Source organism: Pleurodeles waltl, chromosome 11 (assembly GCF_031143425.1).
Source record: "Pleurodeles waltl isolate 20211129_DDA chromosome 11, aPleWal1.hap1.20221129, whole genome shotgun sequence".
Taxonomy (NCBI): Eukaryota; Metazoa; Chordata; class Amphibia; order Caudata; family Salamandridae; genus Pleurodeles; species Pleurodeles waltl.
Window position 1 is genome coordinate 85441759 of NC_090450.1, and position 18369 is coordinate 85460127.

The 18369-nt window shown below is 45.5% G+C and overlaps 1 protein-coding gene across 8 annotated transcripts in view; it reads right to left on the reverse strand.

The window, feature by feature from the left end:
• The window catches only part of DLG1 (discs large MAGUK scaffold protein 1), a 953275-nt gene that overhangs the window by 140242 nt on the left and 794664 nt on the right, over positions 1-18369 (reverse strand). For 3 of the 8 annotated variants that reach the window (XM_069213153.1, XM_069213152.1, XM_069213156.1), the window contains one exon: positions 2171-2204. In XM_069213153.1, coding sequence (XP_069069254.1) covers positions 2171-2204 — 34 coding nt within the window. Of the gene's footprint in view, positions 1-2170; positions 2205-3033; positions 3134-18369 lie in introns of all 8 variants that reach the window. The other 5 variants (XM_069213149.1, XM_069213148.1, XM_069213154.1 and 2 more) reach the window with 2 other exon arrangements.

The following is an 18369-nucleotide window of genomic DNA, read 5'->3' on the forward strand; positions in this document are numbered from 1 at the left end:
CGCCGGATCCATCCGACGCCATGTCAGGTGCCACAGGAAGCTTCGACGCCGAGCTAGGAGCCGGATGAAGAAAGGTGCGTCTCGGAGTCTCAGATGGTCCTGTTGGGGTCACTGGCCGAAACCCCGAAGTCGATGGAGCCGAAACCTCCGGGGCCGAAACCTCTGGAGCCACCAGAGCCGACACTGGCGCCGAGCCCACATTCCCCAAGGGGAGAAAGGGCATAAAGGGTGCTGGCCGTAGCGGTGCCAGAGCACCCAAGCTGAAAGCCAACGGGCCCGAAGGACCAGTCGGAGCACTGCCTGGAGCCATCTGCTGGAAGATGGTAAACATCGCATTTAAAAATGCGGTATTATCGGCTCCAGGGGCCGGGAAAGCCGGATACTGGGGTGCCTGGATCAAAGGCGACCCCGACACCGGCCTCGACGTCTGCGACGCCGGAGAGAACACCTGGGGCTGTGGCACCTCAACCACTGAAGACGTCTGCCCAGGCGAAGTCGGCGAAGCTGGAGAAGGCAACGGCGTCGATGGATGTGGAGTGACTGACCTCCCAAGTCTTCCGACGCCGAGCAGACGGCGACCTCGATCGAGACCTCTCCTTGCTCGAATGGCGCCGGAAGTCTCGATGACGCCGATGAGACTTCGGCGAGGAGGACTTTTTATGATGTCTCTTCTCCTTTCTCTTCGACTTCGCCACGCTTGCAGATGTTATGGCCACCAGGAAAACTGTGCTTCACGCTCCTTCAGGGCTTTCGGACATCTTGCCCCCACACTCCCGACAGGGCTTGAAACCAGACTTCCTCTGAGACATAGTAACCTCAGAGAAAAAAGACGCAGTAGAAAAACACACTGTAACTTCGAAAGCAACAGTAGCTCCCTCGAAGGTAACCGTTTCGAATGCCACGGAAAAAAGGGAACTGACGTCGGCGAGGACCTCTTATTGCCTGTATGACATCAGACGGTGTCGCGTGGGCAAATGTGACGTCCTCGTCGACGTGCAGAAGCTAGGAAGAAGATTTCCGTCGAATGCTGGCGCCATGGGAGTATTCATTAGGTGAGGAATCCACAGGTAGTTGTATCCATCAGAAATTATGCTTTATTGAAAACAAAACTTCCTAAGCCAATGTCAGTACTAGGGGTGATAGTACTAACTCCCCAAAAATGGCCACACTGGCAATGATCAATGACCTGCACAAGTTGAGGATCCTGAACTTGATCCATCCTCAAGCACTGTAGCCCCGGAAGGGGGTGGAAAGACTGTTTATTGGCTTCAAAACGGAGTACTGCATGACCACATGACCATGGAGAACTCGGTTTATGAGGAGCATGGAAGGCTGAGAAAATGGGAAACTTATGGATCCCATGGAAAAATTATTCATTTAACAAAAAAAGATGGTGATTAAGTAGTTTCAGGATTACCAATTGCTTAATGATTGTCATATTCCGTCTTCCAAGAGTAAAGCTTTACAATTCTGCCTCAATTATACAAAAAAGGTCAGCGATTTCAGGAGGTAGCTCAACTCCTACCTGGAGCTATTTGCGCTCCCGTAACCATTCTCTCTGATGTTCCTAAGGTTAAACTCACTCATATGGCAGGCAGTTTTTTTTTCTTTTACAGGCCCCAAGCACTGGAACTCTTTGCAAGAACAACTGAGATCCTGCACCTCATTGGCAACTTTCCGCATACAATTAAAGACGTTAATGTTTTAAAACCCCTGAGTTAGACTGATGCTCAAAATGCTGGGAAACCCCAAGTGGATAGCTGTCTTCACTAAATAAGCATTTAACTAACTTAGCTTTAATTCTTTTTCAATTTGTTCTTGGACACAAGGGGAGTGGCACCTTTTACTTGTAGTTTTTTGCTTCCACTGACGTTAATAATAATTGTGGTCAACCTGTTCTGTTTCATTGTTATTGTAACAACAATTACAAATATTTTAATAAAATCTTATTACTATACCACAGTATACTTCACACGAGCTAAGGTCCACACGCATAATTTCTAAGAATAAGCTAATGTTCATCAACAGACATTTAGCATCACCAAACTACCCTGCAGATAAAGCTGAAACAGATGAAACCCTTTACGCACTGACTTAGACAAACATACAAATAAGCAAAACGTATTTTTTGGAGGAGGTTCAATATAATTCAGTGGATTTTGTCACTTACTCAGGCCTTTTGATCCCATGTCGTCAGGGATCTCCTGTAGAAAGTAGTCCCCAGAGGGCAAGCAATAAAAAGATAATCACAAAAGAAATCACTGTCAGTCATGGATAAAACAGGTAATACAAGAGACAGTTCCAAGAACACTACAGGTCCAGTACAACTGAATCACCAGGAAAGCCCCAGTCATCATACTCTGATATTTCTCTGCTGTAAAAGGTCTGGCAGCTCAAGTGTAATGCATATGTAGTGGAAAGCAGCTCTAAAGGAAGCAATAAAGAGGGATGTCTGTGGCTTGTGATGAAATACTATTGTCACACCTTTGGCGTGAAGAGTAGTAAAAGGGTCAAAAAGAGCATTATTTGGGGGGGGTCGCAAATTGTAAGAAGCTTATGTATGGCACAAGGCACCTGCACAGTGAAAAAAAAAAAGATAATTGCCTGTGCAGCTTCCCAGGTAGTGAAGCACGGGGGGGGGGGGAAGAAGTTTTGCAATTAAGAAGCATCACATTGTGATCGGTTACTAGAAGCTGCAAGCCTAGAGTAAATATATTTGCTGTTACAGTGCATCGTCTCTTTTGTTTGACTCGCAAATACATGTAAAATTCTTTTCTGTACAAATAACTTTCGTAGTATCTGATTTACTATATGCAAATGGTTTCCTACATTCACAAAGAAAGGATGCAGAGTAACTGCAGTAATATTTTTGTAGTTGCAAATTTATCGATTTGACATTTTAGGCTGATATTGTACCAAGTCCTGTTGACGCTCTTGAAACTGTCTCCATGGAATCACCCTACTGTAAGTCAGCAGGTCCTTTCCATGTTTCCCTTGGCTTTCTCTGCCACATCAGAGTCAAACTGTACTTACGGTCCACATCACTGGTTTCCTGTTCGCTCTGGTCCTTGTTCTTGTAGAAGGGGAATTTTCGGGAAAAGAGGTTCTTTTTACGCTTGTCATTGAATGACTGCTGAAGGAGACAAGGAAGGGGCAAAACAAAGGGGTGTCTAATGTCTGTGTGTACAAACGCCCAGCCCTAGCAGCTTTGTGGGGAGCTGACTCTTGACACCATCTCATGCAGTCTATAGTTCTGTCAACAGAAAAGTCTAAGCAAAACTGGTGCCTTAGTGGTTAGAGATTTATGGATTATGCTATTTATAGTTGGATTTCCTAGAATTATTTCTGACTTTAATATAGATATCAGCGTATCTGCTAGGACTGATGCTTTTGTATGGGCCGCAAACCTGAGTTTTTTTTAGTTTTTTTTAGCACTTTCATCAGAGCCTTGCACCGTGGTAAACAAATCCATGCACAGGAGATGTTTTCCTGTGTAATGTATTCAAAGTGGCACATCCAGAAGGCTGCTGCCATGCAATCTGTTCACTTGGCAGACTGAAGTGCCTACACATGTTGTTGATCCTTTTGCTCAATTAATCAGGTTCTTTAATTTTGCAGCTTTTATCAACCAACATGATATGCATACAGCGGGACATGTAGTCGCAAAAAATAACATCTGCCACACAAACATGGAGTTTCAGTGACCTCCTACCACAACCCTACCTGAACTAATTGGTATTACATAGGCATCCATTGCCGAAATGCCAGAACCTATACTTAAGGTTACTAATATGATCAAACATTTTCTATTTCAGTGAATAGCAGGGCTACTAGTTTACGTTAGTCAGTGACAGACTGATATCTTCAACCGCCACAGCTTCTTAGAGTAAAATCAATCAAACCTAAGCAAGAAAATGCTTGGACTGTGTCGCTACTGCCTTGTAGTGCAAGATGATCCTCGCCTTTGAATACTAACAACTGCTCGACTGGAATATTGGGTCTTCATTCAATTATCCAAAAGCAACTTAAGCTGGCAGAATAGTGCTTGTGTATGGCTGCACAGACATTGGGAAGGAGCTGCACAGCAGTAAAGTAGGTATTGAAATCAATAAAATAAGTGCACGAGATGTGGAACTTCCATGAATTCGTTGTGTACGTGGAGACAGAGTCCATCCTGACCCGAACTCCTAACTATAAAGGGAATACTGATGCACTGTCAAAATTTTTGTTCAAATGACAGGCTCAAGCAATGAAATGTCCACTGCTCCTTCCATCACATTTAGATTGAAAGATTTTGTAGATTGCACTAATTAATTACGAAGCACAATGCTTTAGAGCATGGTTAGAAGTCCACCCACGTGCACGTTTCTGCTGTGTCCATCAGGCCAATGCTCTTTTGTAAAGCTACAGCAGCTAAATTCACTTTAAAAAATCCCACCTACCTAGATTTAATAAATGTACAATATGAATTACCACAATGTGCAAGGGAGGATTGAGCCCACACGTGCACATTACATTCATTTTTAAATAAGGTGAAGCTACCATCCTATCCTCTGGTATTTCAAAAAGTCCACAGTTCAATGTAACCACTTTCCCCTACTGATCCAGCTTTTGCAGTGCATGTTAAAACACCGTGGTGGATCAGTGGCTGAGATTCCAGTGCAGTTGTATATTAATTAGTAACTGTTTTTTTTAATAAGAAAATTTTTTTAAAGAGCATATGAAACCTGAGCCTGAACTTCACAATTTAACATGGAATTTAGAGACTGGAGGAGGCCTGGGGAGGACTTCCAGCACTGCCATCACAGAAAAGCAGCATTGTAGGCTGGGCTCGGGAAAAGTTTCAGGATCTGCACTTGGATGAAAAAAATAGGCTACAGTAAAGTTTTTTTTTTTTAGGGTGTCAGGAGATGAGGCCCAAATTGGTAGATCCTCTATCGTGAATATGTGCTTGAAAATATACATTTACAAGATTTAGCTTACTTTGTTAAAAAAAAAAAAACACTACGTAGTAACTCTCAGACACCTCTGTACCTTAACCTACAGTCAGTTACTTGATTAGATGGAGTATTCTTATCCAATTAAAATTGATATATATTTTATGGACCTCAGGAGGATAAAGGCTGAAGTCACCTTAGGGGAAACCTAAAAGGTAGTTCGCACGTGTGTAGTAGTTTTCTTTTTTTTTTTTTAAGGGGGGGGGGGGGGGGTGTTTGGGATTAATCTTTCTTTAAAAAGAGGTCACAATGAATTGTTCCGAGGCTTTCAAGACCCTTATACAGAATTCTGGGAAGCTATATACTGCATGCAAAACGGGCCGAGTCAGCTCCCTGGCAAACAATAAAAAAATAAGAGATATAGGTAAACAGAACTGATCACAATTAGCAGAATTAGGAAAAGAGACACGTTTAAAGACGGAATTCAAACGTTGTTAGTGACAGGCAAGGAGACAGAAATATAATTATGGGAACAGTAAAAGAGTTGCACTTCAGTCCCACCGAGGTGGCTTATGATACAAAAGCAAAAAAAAAAAAACTAAAAAGATTAAAACTGAAAGCAGGAGAACCAAAAATAAAAGACAAGGTGTTTTTAAACATGTCAGTTTCAGTTTCTCTTTTATTGGGTAAAATATACTGAGTTTTCATTTCAAGAAATCCACCTAAAAGGCATAAAAATCAATTGCTTTCCTATTAATAATAGATATTAAGTGGATAAATTAATTTTTTTAACAAGAGCAATAACATTGAAATGCATTTTAATAACTATGTAATTATGTTGATCCATATAATCTAGTTAATTTACGGTGGTAAACTTGAGAAACTGAACTTCTGAACATGTAAAAATAAACTGCTGGCTGACAAAGCCACGAACATTAGTGTGTGTGAGTTACGAGTGCTTGGACCAAGAAATGTCCCATACACAAAGGCGCAGTTCTACATCAATGGCAAGCGTATTTTGAAATCTCATTCACTATTACATGCATGTTTTGGGTGTTGCATTATTGCGGGGAGCTGTGTACAAATTCTGTTATTGTCAACATACAAGACTTTTGTTTAAACACGTAGTTAATTTAGTTAACATTTACATATTTTGGTAAACACCACAGCATGCTATTACACTGTCACAAAAACAAAACCACGGCAACTTAGATTCTACAGAAACAATTAAAGTAATAACAGCAAGAACTGGGTGTTTACTGTGCGACATACACTTCTATACTATGGAGACTATAGTTCTACCTAAATTTACATCTATAAATATCCAGGAGCACCAGAACCTTTCACTCAACTGCCTTAGGAGTCCAATAAGCATTTTAAGTGTACCATGACAAGCATCGATTGCTTTGGATATAACACATGAGAAATTTAGGTATTTAATATAAAAAAAGCTTCTGGTGGAAAAAATTGACAAGTTACTTACCTTTGGAAACTTTCTTTCTGATGGATAAGCTGTATAACTGCAGATACTTTATCTTTGGACTATTCACCATGTGCAAGACTGATAGTGTTCCAATGCGCCACTAGATGGCGCTGTGCAACTCCACTGATGCTTTGTTCTGCCCCAGAAGTGACACAGTGGAGTTGTATGTAAGCACCACCTCTGTGTGCCGAAGTCAGTTTCTTGTTGACCCTTTGCGCACCCTTGGACGCTAAGCATAAAGCAACTGGAAGCAACAGTGTGCTGATCTCTAATTTGGGACCTTTAAATGGCAAAAAGAGACCATTCTACAGTGCAGGGAGTAAGGAGGACACAGAGGAACCTGCAGTTAAATAGACAATGTCCCAGAAAAGGCGTTACCAAAATGTAAATAACCAGTTCTTCTAATGGATACTTCTAACTGCAGAATCCTCACCTTTAGGACAGATACCAAACAGTACTCCCAAAGGGGGAGGGTCTATGCTCAATCCAGAATCATGCCGGGCAGAAAGGGTGAAATGTCTTTCCCATTGAAACGGACAATCACAGCAGTAGTGATTTGCGAAGATATACAGCCACGTCGTGCTTTAACATGTCTAGAGCACACACTGAGATGTTTACAGCATGCACTCCATGTGCTGACGCAGTGGAGGAAGCCTTTGCCCTGGTGGGCTGGCCTATGCTTCCACAGGCTGCTTTTTTGCAAAGGTGTATCACCAGATCTTAATGCAGATGACAATCAACCATGACTTATTCATTTTAAGCACAGCCTTGCCTTTCTTTGCTCCAAAGAACCCCTCAAAAAGTAGACTGTGCACCTGACTGTCCTTTGTGCGATCGATGTAAAAGCTTAACGCTACTGTGCTGTCCAATACAACCTCTAATTTTTCGAGGGGTGAGCGGAGGCAAAGAATACTGGGCAACTGATGGTTTGCCTAACATGTAAAGGAGTCACTACTTTCGGCATGAAGGTCTCGGGAGTCCTCAGCACCACTTTGCCCAGTACAAAAGTGGTGTAGGGCAGTTGCACAGGTAGAGCCTTAAGTTCACTCAGTCAACAAGCTGAAGTGATCACAATGAGGACTACTGTCTTCAGTGCCTGAAAACTTAAGGAGCAGCTGAATGGAGTGCAAATGAGGAAAGTAAAGCCAAAGTTCTGACTGAGGCATCACAAACGGTTAGGGAGTGAACATGTATGTTAAACCTTTAATAAACTGCATCACAACTGGTGATGTAAAAAAGGATATTTAGTCTAGCAAACACAAAAAGGGTGATAGAGCTGACACAACCTTTAATAGTGCCCACAGCAAGACCCTGTTCGGTCTTAAAACATAAAAGTCCAACAGTTTGGCTTGTTAAGTTTTGTTTCAGCGCCCGGAGTAAAGTGACTTCCTTGACAGCAAGGACAACATCCACTACCTTAGGTGGTAAATCGAAAGAAGTCAACTGATACCATTCAATATCCAAGCATAAAGTTTTGGACTATGAAGGTTTGGGTGCAGAACCCTGCCCCCCTGCGTAACAGAAGATCTTCCCAAAGTGGAAGGAACAGATGCTCATTCCCAGAAGTTCCAGGTACCACACTTTCATGAGCCAATTTGGAGATATGAGGATAACCTGGGCCTTGTCATTCCTGTTCTTCAGACATCAGGGCATAGGTAGGAAGGCGTACGGGAGTCTCCAATGTGCAAAGATTGTGTTACTGTACGCTCTCAATGGGGATGTAATGGTCTAGGTAGGGTTGCCCCCACAACTGAAAGAGCCCTTTGCAGCCTAAGGATGCAGATGCCATTTATGATTGGCCAGGTGCCACTGGTTGAGCTTGTTTGCCCTGGTGTTCGAAGATCCCACCAGATGGTTGCAATCATGGACATGCCCTGACGTCGGCTCCACCCACCTCTAAAGGCACAGACCCTACTGGCCCAGGACCCCACTTCTCCCTGCTTGTTTTAGTACCACATGATGGTAGTCTTATCTGCAAGACCCTATACCAGTAACCTCTAGAAGGACGGCCATGGGGGATGAGGGAGGGGTCTGCTGTTGGTCCAATGGTGGGCACGCAACCACCACTGTAGATCTTATGCAGTCATCTCCGAAACCTGGGTAGCATCTGCCTTGGTGCTGGGCTCACTGGGACTTCAGTTTGAATTGCGGGGTCCTCATATGCCACCTGGTGTAGTTGGCAAGCAGGATGCCAAAGGCCAATAGGGCAAGAAGCCACAGAGCTGCTCTCACTGAGGAACAGGACCAAGGTTGAAACATCGCACTGGTAGCCAAAATGTCATCAACTCGTTGCAGCAGAGAAAAGGGTCTGAACTGCACTGGGGACTAGACAGCTCCTATAACAAAACCTCTGGGAAGGAGTTGGTATGTCTTCAGCTCGCTGAGCGAGAGCACCAATGATGTCAGGTTTTCAGTTGTCTGGAGGTGGTCCCCGACAGACAGTGGCGAGCCCGCCCTTCAAATAGCCAGTGGGTGAAGGAGGGAACACTGGAATCACCAACCTCGAGTTTGGGTGGCAACCACCGCCATTACTTTTGTGAACATCCAATGAGAACCAGTGAATCCCAAGGGCAGCACATCAAACTGAAAAAGCTTTGGTCTTACCCTGAACCACAAGTAATGTCTGAGACACTGGAGAATAGGTAAATTAAGAAAATAAGGATCCTGCACGGCTAAGGCTACCATTCAGTCACCCTGATGCAGGGTAGAGAGAACCAAGCTACGACGATTATTCAGAATTTGTCTGCTCGTAGAGGACGACTATCTAAAGAAAGTCCGAAGCCCTCCATCCATTTTCTGCATAGAGAAATAGCAGGAGCAGCAAGCCTTCCATATTTCTGAGTCCTGAACCGTGTTCACGGCTCCTTTGGAGTGCAAAGCTCACACATTTACCATTAGAATGGATAGGTGCTTCTCTAAGAGCTGTTCTGATGCTGGAGGAAGGTGCAGCGGAGCAGAAAGAAATGGCAGGGCCTAGCCATGCTAAACAATTTGGAGAACCCATCCATCACATGTGATGGACCACCAGCCTGGAAGAAAGTGCAGGATCCTGCCTCCACAGGGCAGCTGTACCCATCATAAATAGCATCTCTGCAAGTGGGAGTGGAGCTCCGGATCTACGTTCAAAGGGACAGAAAGAAAGGAAGTACTGTCTGCACACAGGGTTGCGGTTTAAAAGAGTCTCAGCTCTGTCACTCCACGGATGGGCTAAAGCCTAAACAGAGTTGCATGGCACCAACGGTAGCTCGCAGAAGCACTGCTGTGAACCGTTTGCTGATCCAGCCAGCCTCCCCGGGAATATTTTAAAGATATTATAGCCGCGTTTAGAAGTATCCATCAGAAATAAAGAAACCAAAAAGCTGTGGTGAATCTGATAACCATACGACTAGTACATGGGAAGTTCTCTTGGATGATATAAGCCTCAAACAATATTCAGGCAACTGTGCTCCGCAAACAGATCCAATCAGTAATACAGATTCCGCTAGGAAAACCCAGATGGGATATGATGAACGTGGTGTCCTCTTAAAGCAAAGGGAGCTCTTTTTCTAGTTGAATGGCCAACTAAATATGAAAAATTAGGGTTCTGAACCACTTGGCACAAGACAAAGCTTCAATGACCATTTGTAAACTGGGTGAAATTTTACAACTTCTTGCACTAAATAAGGTTCCCTAACCATGTAGATACTCAAGCTCAAACCATTTGTATATTGTCAGAATAGGTCAGGTTATATCCTATGCCATGTTACGTCATCGGATATAAATAGCACTTTGCCCTGTACAAAGAAGCATGACACTATCTTCCAAATTGTTCGTGTCCGCACTTCACCAGTCTTAGATTCTTAGATTCACCAGTCTTAGATTCATTACACTGTTGTGAACTTGCAATCATAAGCCCAAATAGGGTCTCAGCAAATGCCATTCTGCAGATTCCCAAAATGTAAAGGAGACAGGTCAAAGAGACAAAAATTTAAACTGGCAATTCACAAGATTCCTAAAGGATGGACAAGGTCATCCACAAAGCAAAAGCTAATTGATACACCACCAGTACCGCTAGCACTGTTACTTGCAAAAAGGTATAAGAATTAGACATCCATTAAAAAAAAGAAAAAAGAAAAAAAAAAAAAAAGAAAAAAAAAAGAAGGGCTAAAGTCAAATGTAATTCCCACCGGCTAGGATACAGTGGGAAAGCAGCGAGGCCCAAATCCCTTAGGTGCTGATGCTACCACATGCCCTACACTCACACATCACTGTATCACTCTCTGCCTAGAAAAGAGAAGCAGGCTTGAAGTCATGCTGGAGAAACGATATACTGAAAATACCAGGTGTTGAATCCAGGATAGTTTAACTAGACGCAGAAGGGAAGCATTTTAATACAAGAAAGCCAAAATGACCCCAAGGAGGTGCTGCCATTAACCATGGAGGGGGTCAAAAAAACCAAAAACAGATGCTGTCCCTGGCACCCACCTCCATGCTTCCATCTCAAGTTAAAGAGAATTCAGAGTGAAGAAAGTGTGAAATCTGATGTTTGCACTCAACTGAAGATAATCAAAAATTGATCTGAGGGTTATGCTACCAATTATAGGAAATAAGAGGGAACAGTACCTCAAATCATCACATGGGCACCAGATTTGCACCCCCATGAGAGGGGGTATGCCAATGGATTATGAGAGCAGAAAAGCCCGCACTTAGGTAGGATCAAGGATAATCCAGCAGAAGCTACCCTGGAGATGTGATCTGTCAAAGTGCCTGCCATTCCACAAGTCCACCAGAATCCCAGATCAGCCAGACATCTTGTGATAAATTAGAATTTAGGCATGACAGCAAAGGCAAAAACAGTCATCCAATTACGGAATATCATAAAGCCGAACCCCAAAAAAACAACTACATGGACTCTTAGAGTCCAGTGAAGCTATCATTTATGGCAGGAGTTGCACAAATTAATGTCATCCAGTCAATTTTATCCTCAGTAATGAAAATTCTCACCACATAAAAGACCAGTGATTCTTAAGATCTATCAGAATATGCCACCACAGCAGGGCAACGCAAAATTGAGCTTCATGTTACAGGAGGATGGCTACCTACGAACTACACTCAATCTTGCAGATAAACTTGCTTGAAATGAAAATGAATTAAGGGTACAGGGGGACTTTTTGCCACCACAGAAAAGGGCCAAAGCCTAAAGTGCCTCTGTTCTCAACAGAGACATGATGATTTGGTCCCTAGTAAATGACCCTTAGAACAGTGCAATAACCAAGTATCCAGATCGACAACTAATGAATCATCTGATGCACTCTGGACCAAAACATTATTTTGGCTAAAAGAGAAAGTGGGTTGCACCATTGTGTGGTCACATGGCTTGAAAAATATAAACAAGGAAACTGGAAGACTACGGATCATAGCCTGAATGTGTGGTGGTAGACAGTGAAGTCAGCAATTTCTTTTTTGAAAAGACATCAGATGTTATGACACATCACCTTGTATTTAAAGCTTCTAGGGTGATATTAGGCACTAGGAAGCAAAATAGCAAAGTGTTTCCCCTTGCCTCACAATGAAAAGCTTACAAGGTATAAGATTTTTCTTCAAGCACTTCGGAAGGTGGAGTCGGTCGACTCTGTGGGCGTTGTTGGTGTCTTAGTCGCCGTGATGACATCGGGAGTAGTAAATAGAACCCGCTTCAGGGCAGTGACATCAGTTTCTTTTAACGACTTTCCAAGCCAATGCGCAGAGCCGCTAAGAACACCGAGATTGGTGCGCCAAAGATAAAGACCTGAAGGGGGAATCCCTGTCCCTAGAAATCAGTTTGCAAGCAGGGAGGATGGGTGGGTCGATAAGGAATCTGCAACTAGAATATGTCTCTACCAGATATTTCATCACCGAAGGTAACTTGTACATCTGACAGAGACTTCTAGTTGCAGATTCTTTACCTTAGAATAGATACCCAAGCAATGCCATCCTCGGAGGACGGCTGCAAACCAGGATCATACTAGAAAGTCCTGCAGGACCGAACGACCAAAGTAGCAGTCCCGACAGACCTGACTGTCCAGGCAGTAGTGTTTAGCAAACGTGTGCAGGGATGCCCATGTAACTGCCTGGCAGATATCCATGACAGGAACTCCGCGTGCTAACACAACAGTCGATAGGGTGGAATGAACCCGCAAGCCCTCAGGGGGTTTCTTCTTGGCCAAAGCGTAGCACATCTTGATGCAAAGAAGTACCCATCGAGGGATGGTACGTTTTTTCACCACCTTCCCTTCCTTTGCACCCACATATCTGACAAAGAGTTGATCGTCCACCAGGGAATCTTTAGTATGATTAAGATAGAACTGGACACGTTTGGGTGGAGAACTGTCCTCTGCTGCTGCGACAGAAGAACACCCCCCCCCCCCCGAAGAGGCAGTCTGAGTGGATGATCAATGGCCATACTTAGTAGCTCTGGATACCATACTCTCCTTGCCCAGCCCGGAGCCATAAAGGTGACTTGGGCCCGGTCGTTACTGATCTCTTTGAGAACTCTGGGCAGAAGTGGTATAGGTCGAAAGGCATAAAGGAGGTCGGAGTTCCACTCAAGACGAAAAGCGTCTCAGAACGAGTACCGCCTTGCAAACTCCAATGCACAAAACAGCTGACATTGGCCTTCTCTGCGGAGGTGAACAGATCTAACCAAGGCTCTCCTCACTGCTGAAAGAGATCTTGCTTCACCTCAGGATGGAGACGCCATTCGTGATCGGCTGTGCATCGACGGATGAATTCGTCCGCTCTGGCTTTAAGCAAACTTGCCAGATGTTGAACCACCAGGGTAATGCCCTGATGTTCCAGCCATTCCCAGAGCCATAGTGCCTCCTGACAAAGGGTCTAGGACCCTACTCCACTCTGTTTGTTGCAGTACAACATGGCAGTAGTATTGTCCATGAACACCTAAACTACTGTCCCTTTGAGAGAGGGAAGAAATTCTTTCAATGCAAGCCTGATCGCCGGAGCTCCAAAAGATTGATATGGAGCCCAGACTCCGCCAGAGACCAGAGGCCTCTGATCTTCGCCTCTCCCATGTGACCGCACCAACCCAGAAGCGAGGCATCTGTCATTATAGATAGATCTGGCTGGGGAAGGGAGAGGGATCTGCCATGGACCAAATGCGGATTCAAAAGCCACCACTGCAGGTCTTTCGCAGTCCCCTCCGAGATCTGGACCATGTCTGAGAAATTCCCCTGATACTGCGCCCACTGGAACTTCAAGTCCCACTGCAGAGCCCGCATATGCCCTTTGGCATGTGTCAGTATCAGGATGCAGGAGGCCATGAGGCCCTGCAGCCTCAGAGTAAGACTCACTGAATTCCAAGGCAGACCGATCTGAATCATAGCCTGAATATCGTGGACTCGCTTTTAGGGAGGATAAGCCCAAAACTGCAGTGTCCAGAACAGCTTCGGTGAAAGGGAGCATCTGAGAGGTAGTCAGGTGTGACTTCGGCATGTTGATAGTGAACCCCAGCATGTTCAGGAGGCTCACCGTAGTCTGAAGGTGTGAGACGACTTTCTGGGGCAAGTTCACCTTCAACAGCCAGTCGTCGAGGTAGGGAAAGACTGAGAACCCTAACCTGCGTAGATGAGCGGAAACCACCACCATCACTTTCGTGACACTCGAGGGGCGCTGGTAAGGCCAAAGTGGAGTATGGTAAACTGATAGCGCTCGTGACCTACCACGAATCGTAGGTAACGTCTGGTGCAGGCAGGATGGGAATGTGGAAATAAGCGTCCTGCAAGTCCAACGCTACCATACAGTCTCCTGGGTCTAAGGCAGACAGAACCTGAGCCAGGGTGCGCATTTTGAATTTCTCCTTCGTGAGAAAGTAGTTGAGGTCCTAAAGGTCTAGGATAGGACGTACGCCCTTGTCTTTTTTCAGCACCAGAAAGTAGCGGGCATAACAACCATAACCTACTTCTGGCACAGGGACCTTCTCTATAGCTCCCTTGGCTAAGAGAGCCGCTACTTCCTGACAGAGAAGTGCCAATGACCCTCTGGAAGTTGGCTGATTTATGGAGGTATGGCCGGTGGGGCAGATTCGAAAGGGAGGGAAAAGCCATTTTGAATTATCTGCAAAACCCACCTGTCCGTAGTGATGGATTCACTGTGGGGCAGGTGATGGCGAATCCTGCCGCCAAATGGATCGGAGTGAGGGGACGGACTAGGAGGGTTCAGAGACTGCAGCAGGGGCAGGGGCGGACTGGGCAGACCTCTGGTCTCCTGTCCCACGCCCATGTGGGATTCCGCGTCCCCAGCCATGCTGGACAGCATGCGTGGTATGGTGGCTGGGTGGGGGACGCGACAGGGAGCCCCTTTAGTGGCCACGAAAGGGGCAAAAGTTGGACTGCTGGGGGCAAGAGGCAGCAGATAGACCAAGGGACTGAGCGTAGCCCAGAAGTCCTTGAATCTCTCCAAGGCCGAATCCGCCTAGTCTCAAAAGAGGCAGGAGCCATCAAAGGGCATGTCCATGAGAGACTGTTGGACATCCCCCAAAAAGCCAGAAGTGCGCAACCAGGCATGGCGTCTTAAGTCCACCGTCGCAGCAACCAATCTGCCCAGAGAGTCAGTCGTGTCCAGCCCACATCGGATCATGAACTTTGCTGCATCTCTCCCATCGGTGACAGCTTTGGAGACAAATGCACGGGTCCTCCTCCGGTATCTGCAGCAAACCTTGCACAACTGTATCCCACAAAGAGTGGCAATAGCGGGCCAAAACGCATGCGGTGTTCACGGACCTCAGTACGAGACTGGAGGAAGACAACATATTCTTCCCAAATTGCTCCACCCTTTTTGATTCCATGGGTGTGGAAGACAATGTGTCCGAAGAAGAGGAAGCCTGGATGACAAGACTCAGGCGTGGGGTGTTGGGACAGGAATTTAGGGTCGTTCGGGGTGGGCCGAGGGAGGCGTGCAATAGTCCTATTCACAGGAGCCCCTGTGTTGGGTTAGGACCAAGAACCCAAAAGGACATCGGTGAGGGCTTCATTGAATGGCAAAAGGGCGTCAGATGTGGAAGCCCCTGGTTGAAGCACCTCGGTCAGGAAATTGGACCTGACCTCTACAGTAGGTAGCTCAAGGCTAATGACCTCAGCCGCCCTACTGACCACCATAGCATAATTTACTCCCTCCGCCATGGCCACATTAGGAGAAGAAAGCATGCCAGCGTCTGGAGAAGTGTCCAGTCCACTGGCCTCGCCCCATTTCCTGTGCCCAGTCCAAAGATGGGTCATCCTGGTATTCATAAGGGTCCAGGGACCCCTCCAATCCTTCCCCAAATTCGTACCCATGGGGAAAAGGGTCTAAATCCGACCTGGGGTGAGTAAGCCCCATCGAGGACAGAGGCGGCGTAGGCCGATGCCACTCCAATATCCAGTCGTCAGGGATGAGGATCGGGTCGACATGGATAGTGGCCACTACTGCTGTCTGGAGTGTTGACAATCGAACCTGCACCGGGGAAAGTCTCAGTGGTACGACCTGCATCGGTGTGGATCCGCAAGGGACCTCTGTTGCCGGAGCCCAAGCCGCCGGCGTGGAACCCGAAGTCCCCTCGACCAAAACCCTTGGGCCTGAAGGTGCCGTATTGGGGTCCGTCCACCCAAAAATGAGTTGCATGGCCTCACAGAACTCTTCTGGTTGGGCGGGGGTCGTTCAGGCTCCTGGCATTTCAGGGAAGCGCGGAGCGGACCCAGGCGCAGGGTTTGAAGACTGAGGCCTAGAGCATCGATGCTCCTCCCGCATCGCATCAGCCGAGCAACAGAGCAAAGCCAAAGGGTGACGGGACTTCTTCGACATCGTCTTCTTACCAGTGCCCGAACATTTGGAGTAAGACGAATAGTGGTTGTGGCTCGCAAATGGTCTCGAGACCTTCCTCTCGAGCGTAACTGGGACCTACGCAGTCTCAAGCGCCGGGTTGCAATGAGCTTGAGAAAATGCTCCCTCAAGGCCTTCAGGTTGATGGCCCGGCACTCGGAGCACGACTTCGGGTCGTGGCTGTGCTCCAGGCACCACAAACAAACCCAATGCGGATCAGTCACCAACATTATGTGGTGACAGTCCTCGCACGTCTTGAAACCGGTCTTTGGGGACATCCTCGACACAGCAAAAAAACTCACGAAAAACTCAACAAAAGGATTGAAGTCCGTCAAAAAGAGACCAGGGTAACTCTATTAGGATCAGCCCGTGGCGGCAAAAAAACGAACTGATGTCACTGAGGCGGCATCTATGTACTACTACTGATGTCATCAAGGCAACTACAACGCCAACACCACCCGGGGAGTCAACCGATGCCACCTACCAATGCGCAAGGGTAATGCTCGAAGAAAAATCTCCGGATCCAGTCTGACACCTGGGGGAAATTCTAAGGTAAGAAATCTGCAACTAGAAGTCTCTATCAAATGCAATAAAATAAATTTAAAAACACAATTAAAAACAGCAAAGAAGGCTGTGTCGCCCGAAAATGATAAATTAGTAGGTATGGATATTTATCACGCCAACAGTCGTGGATTCTGTGAAAGAGATTGTCGTCCAAGGGTAAGATGTTCTACTTCAACTAATGCGACTTTGAAAATACCTTTTTGGAATATTGGAACAAACAGAAAATGAATAGTTTCTTACCTGTAACTCCAGTTCTCTCATAGGGGCATTTCCATGATAGTCATAAGCGCTGAATAGTTCTACTCGCCTGCGGGGACCGCGGAGCACTGTTCTGAAATTGTTTTCAGAAATGTTGATGTTCGCCTTTCTTCAGGAAGGCCTGCAAAGTCACCTAAGAATGTCAATATACAGCCTAAAGGAGAGGCTACAAAGGCCAAAATTCTTCATCCTACTTGATTGAAAAGCGTACTGTAAAGTAGATACGCATTAAAATGCATGGATAGTCTAAAGATTTTGCAGAAAAAAATCTTTCACAAACCTTTTTGCAATGTTATATAAGAATGCAGGGCAGTGTAGCCCATAGGCTGTCATTATACAGAATGAAAATGAAGTTTTGCTTTTAAGAGCAGATGGTTCTCCCATATCTCATCATGCTTAGCAAGAGGCAGTTACCTCAGTTCTTTCTGTAGGCTTTACTAGCTGAGATGAAGGAGTCTGTGAATTATCAATCATTATTAAAATTATTATGTCAATTCCACCGTGGAGGAGGGAGGGTCGCTTATGATCATCATGGAAATACCCCTACGAGAGAACTGGAGTTATAGGTAAGAAACTATTCCTTCTCTCGTAGGGGATTTCCATGTATAGTCATAATGCCCTGAATAGATTAGCATGCCCTTCCCCCTGAGTAGACAGAATAGAGTGATATTTATTAATGCAAAGAGATTTTTTTCTAAGAGAAGCCTGTCCTACTTGAGCATCTGTCCTAGTATCAGAATCAAGACAGTAATGCTTAGTAAAGGTGTGGACAGACCTCCATGTAGCTGCTTTGCAAATATCTGCTAACGGAATGTTTCTCATTAATGCAGCTGTGGCCGTCTTGGCCCTAGTGGAATGTGCCTTAGGTCTGCCATCAAGGGACTTATTGGCTAGCTGGTAACAGAGCAAAATACATGAAACAATCCATCTGGACAAAGATTGCTTGGAGGGGGCCAGGCCTGTTCGAACTGTGCCATAGCTAATGAACAGCTGTTGTGACTTGCAAAAGGATTTAGTTTTGTTTAGATACAATTTTAAAACCCTCTACACATCCAGAGTGAAATGTTCTCTCTGCAGGAGTAGATAGGTTCTGAAAGAAAGTTGGTAAAGAGATAGTCTGGTTTACAAGAAAGTCCGAGATAACTTTCGGTAGAACTTTTGGATGTGTTCTTAATACAACCTTGGTGGAATGTAAAACTGTACAGCGTTCCTGAGCACAAAGGGCCTGGATCTCACTAACCCTGCAAGCTGAAGTAATTGCTACAAGGAAGGCAGTTTTCCAAGTGAGATGTTGGAGAG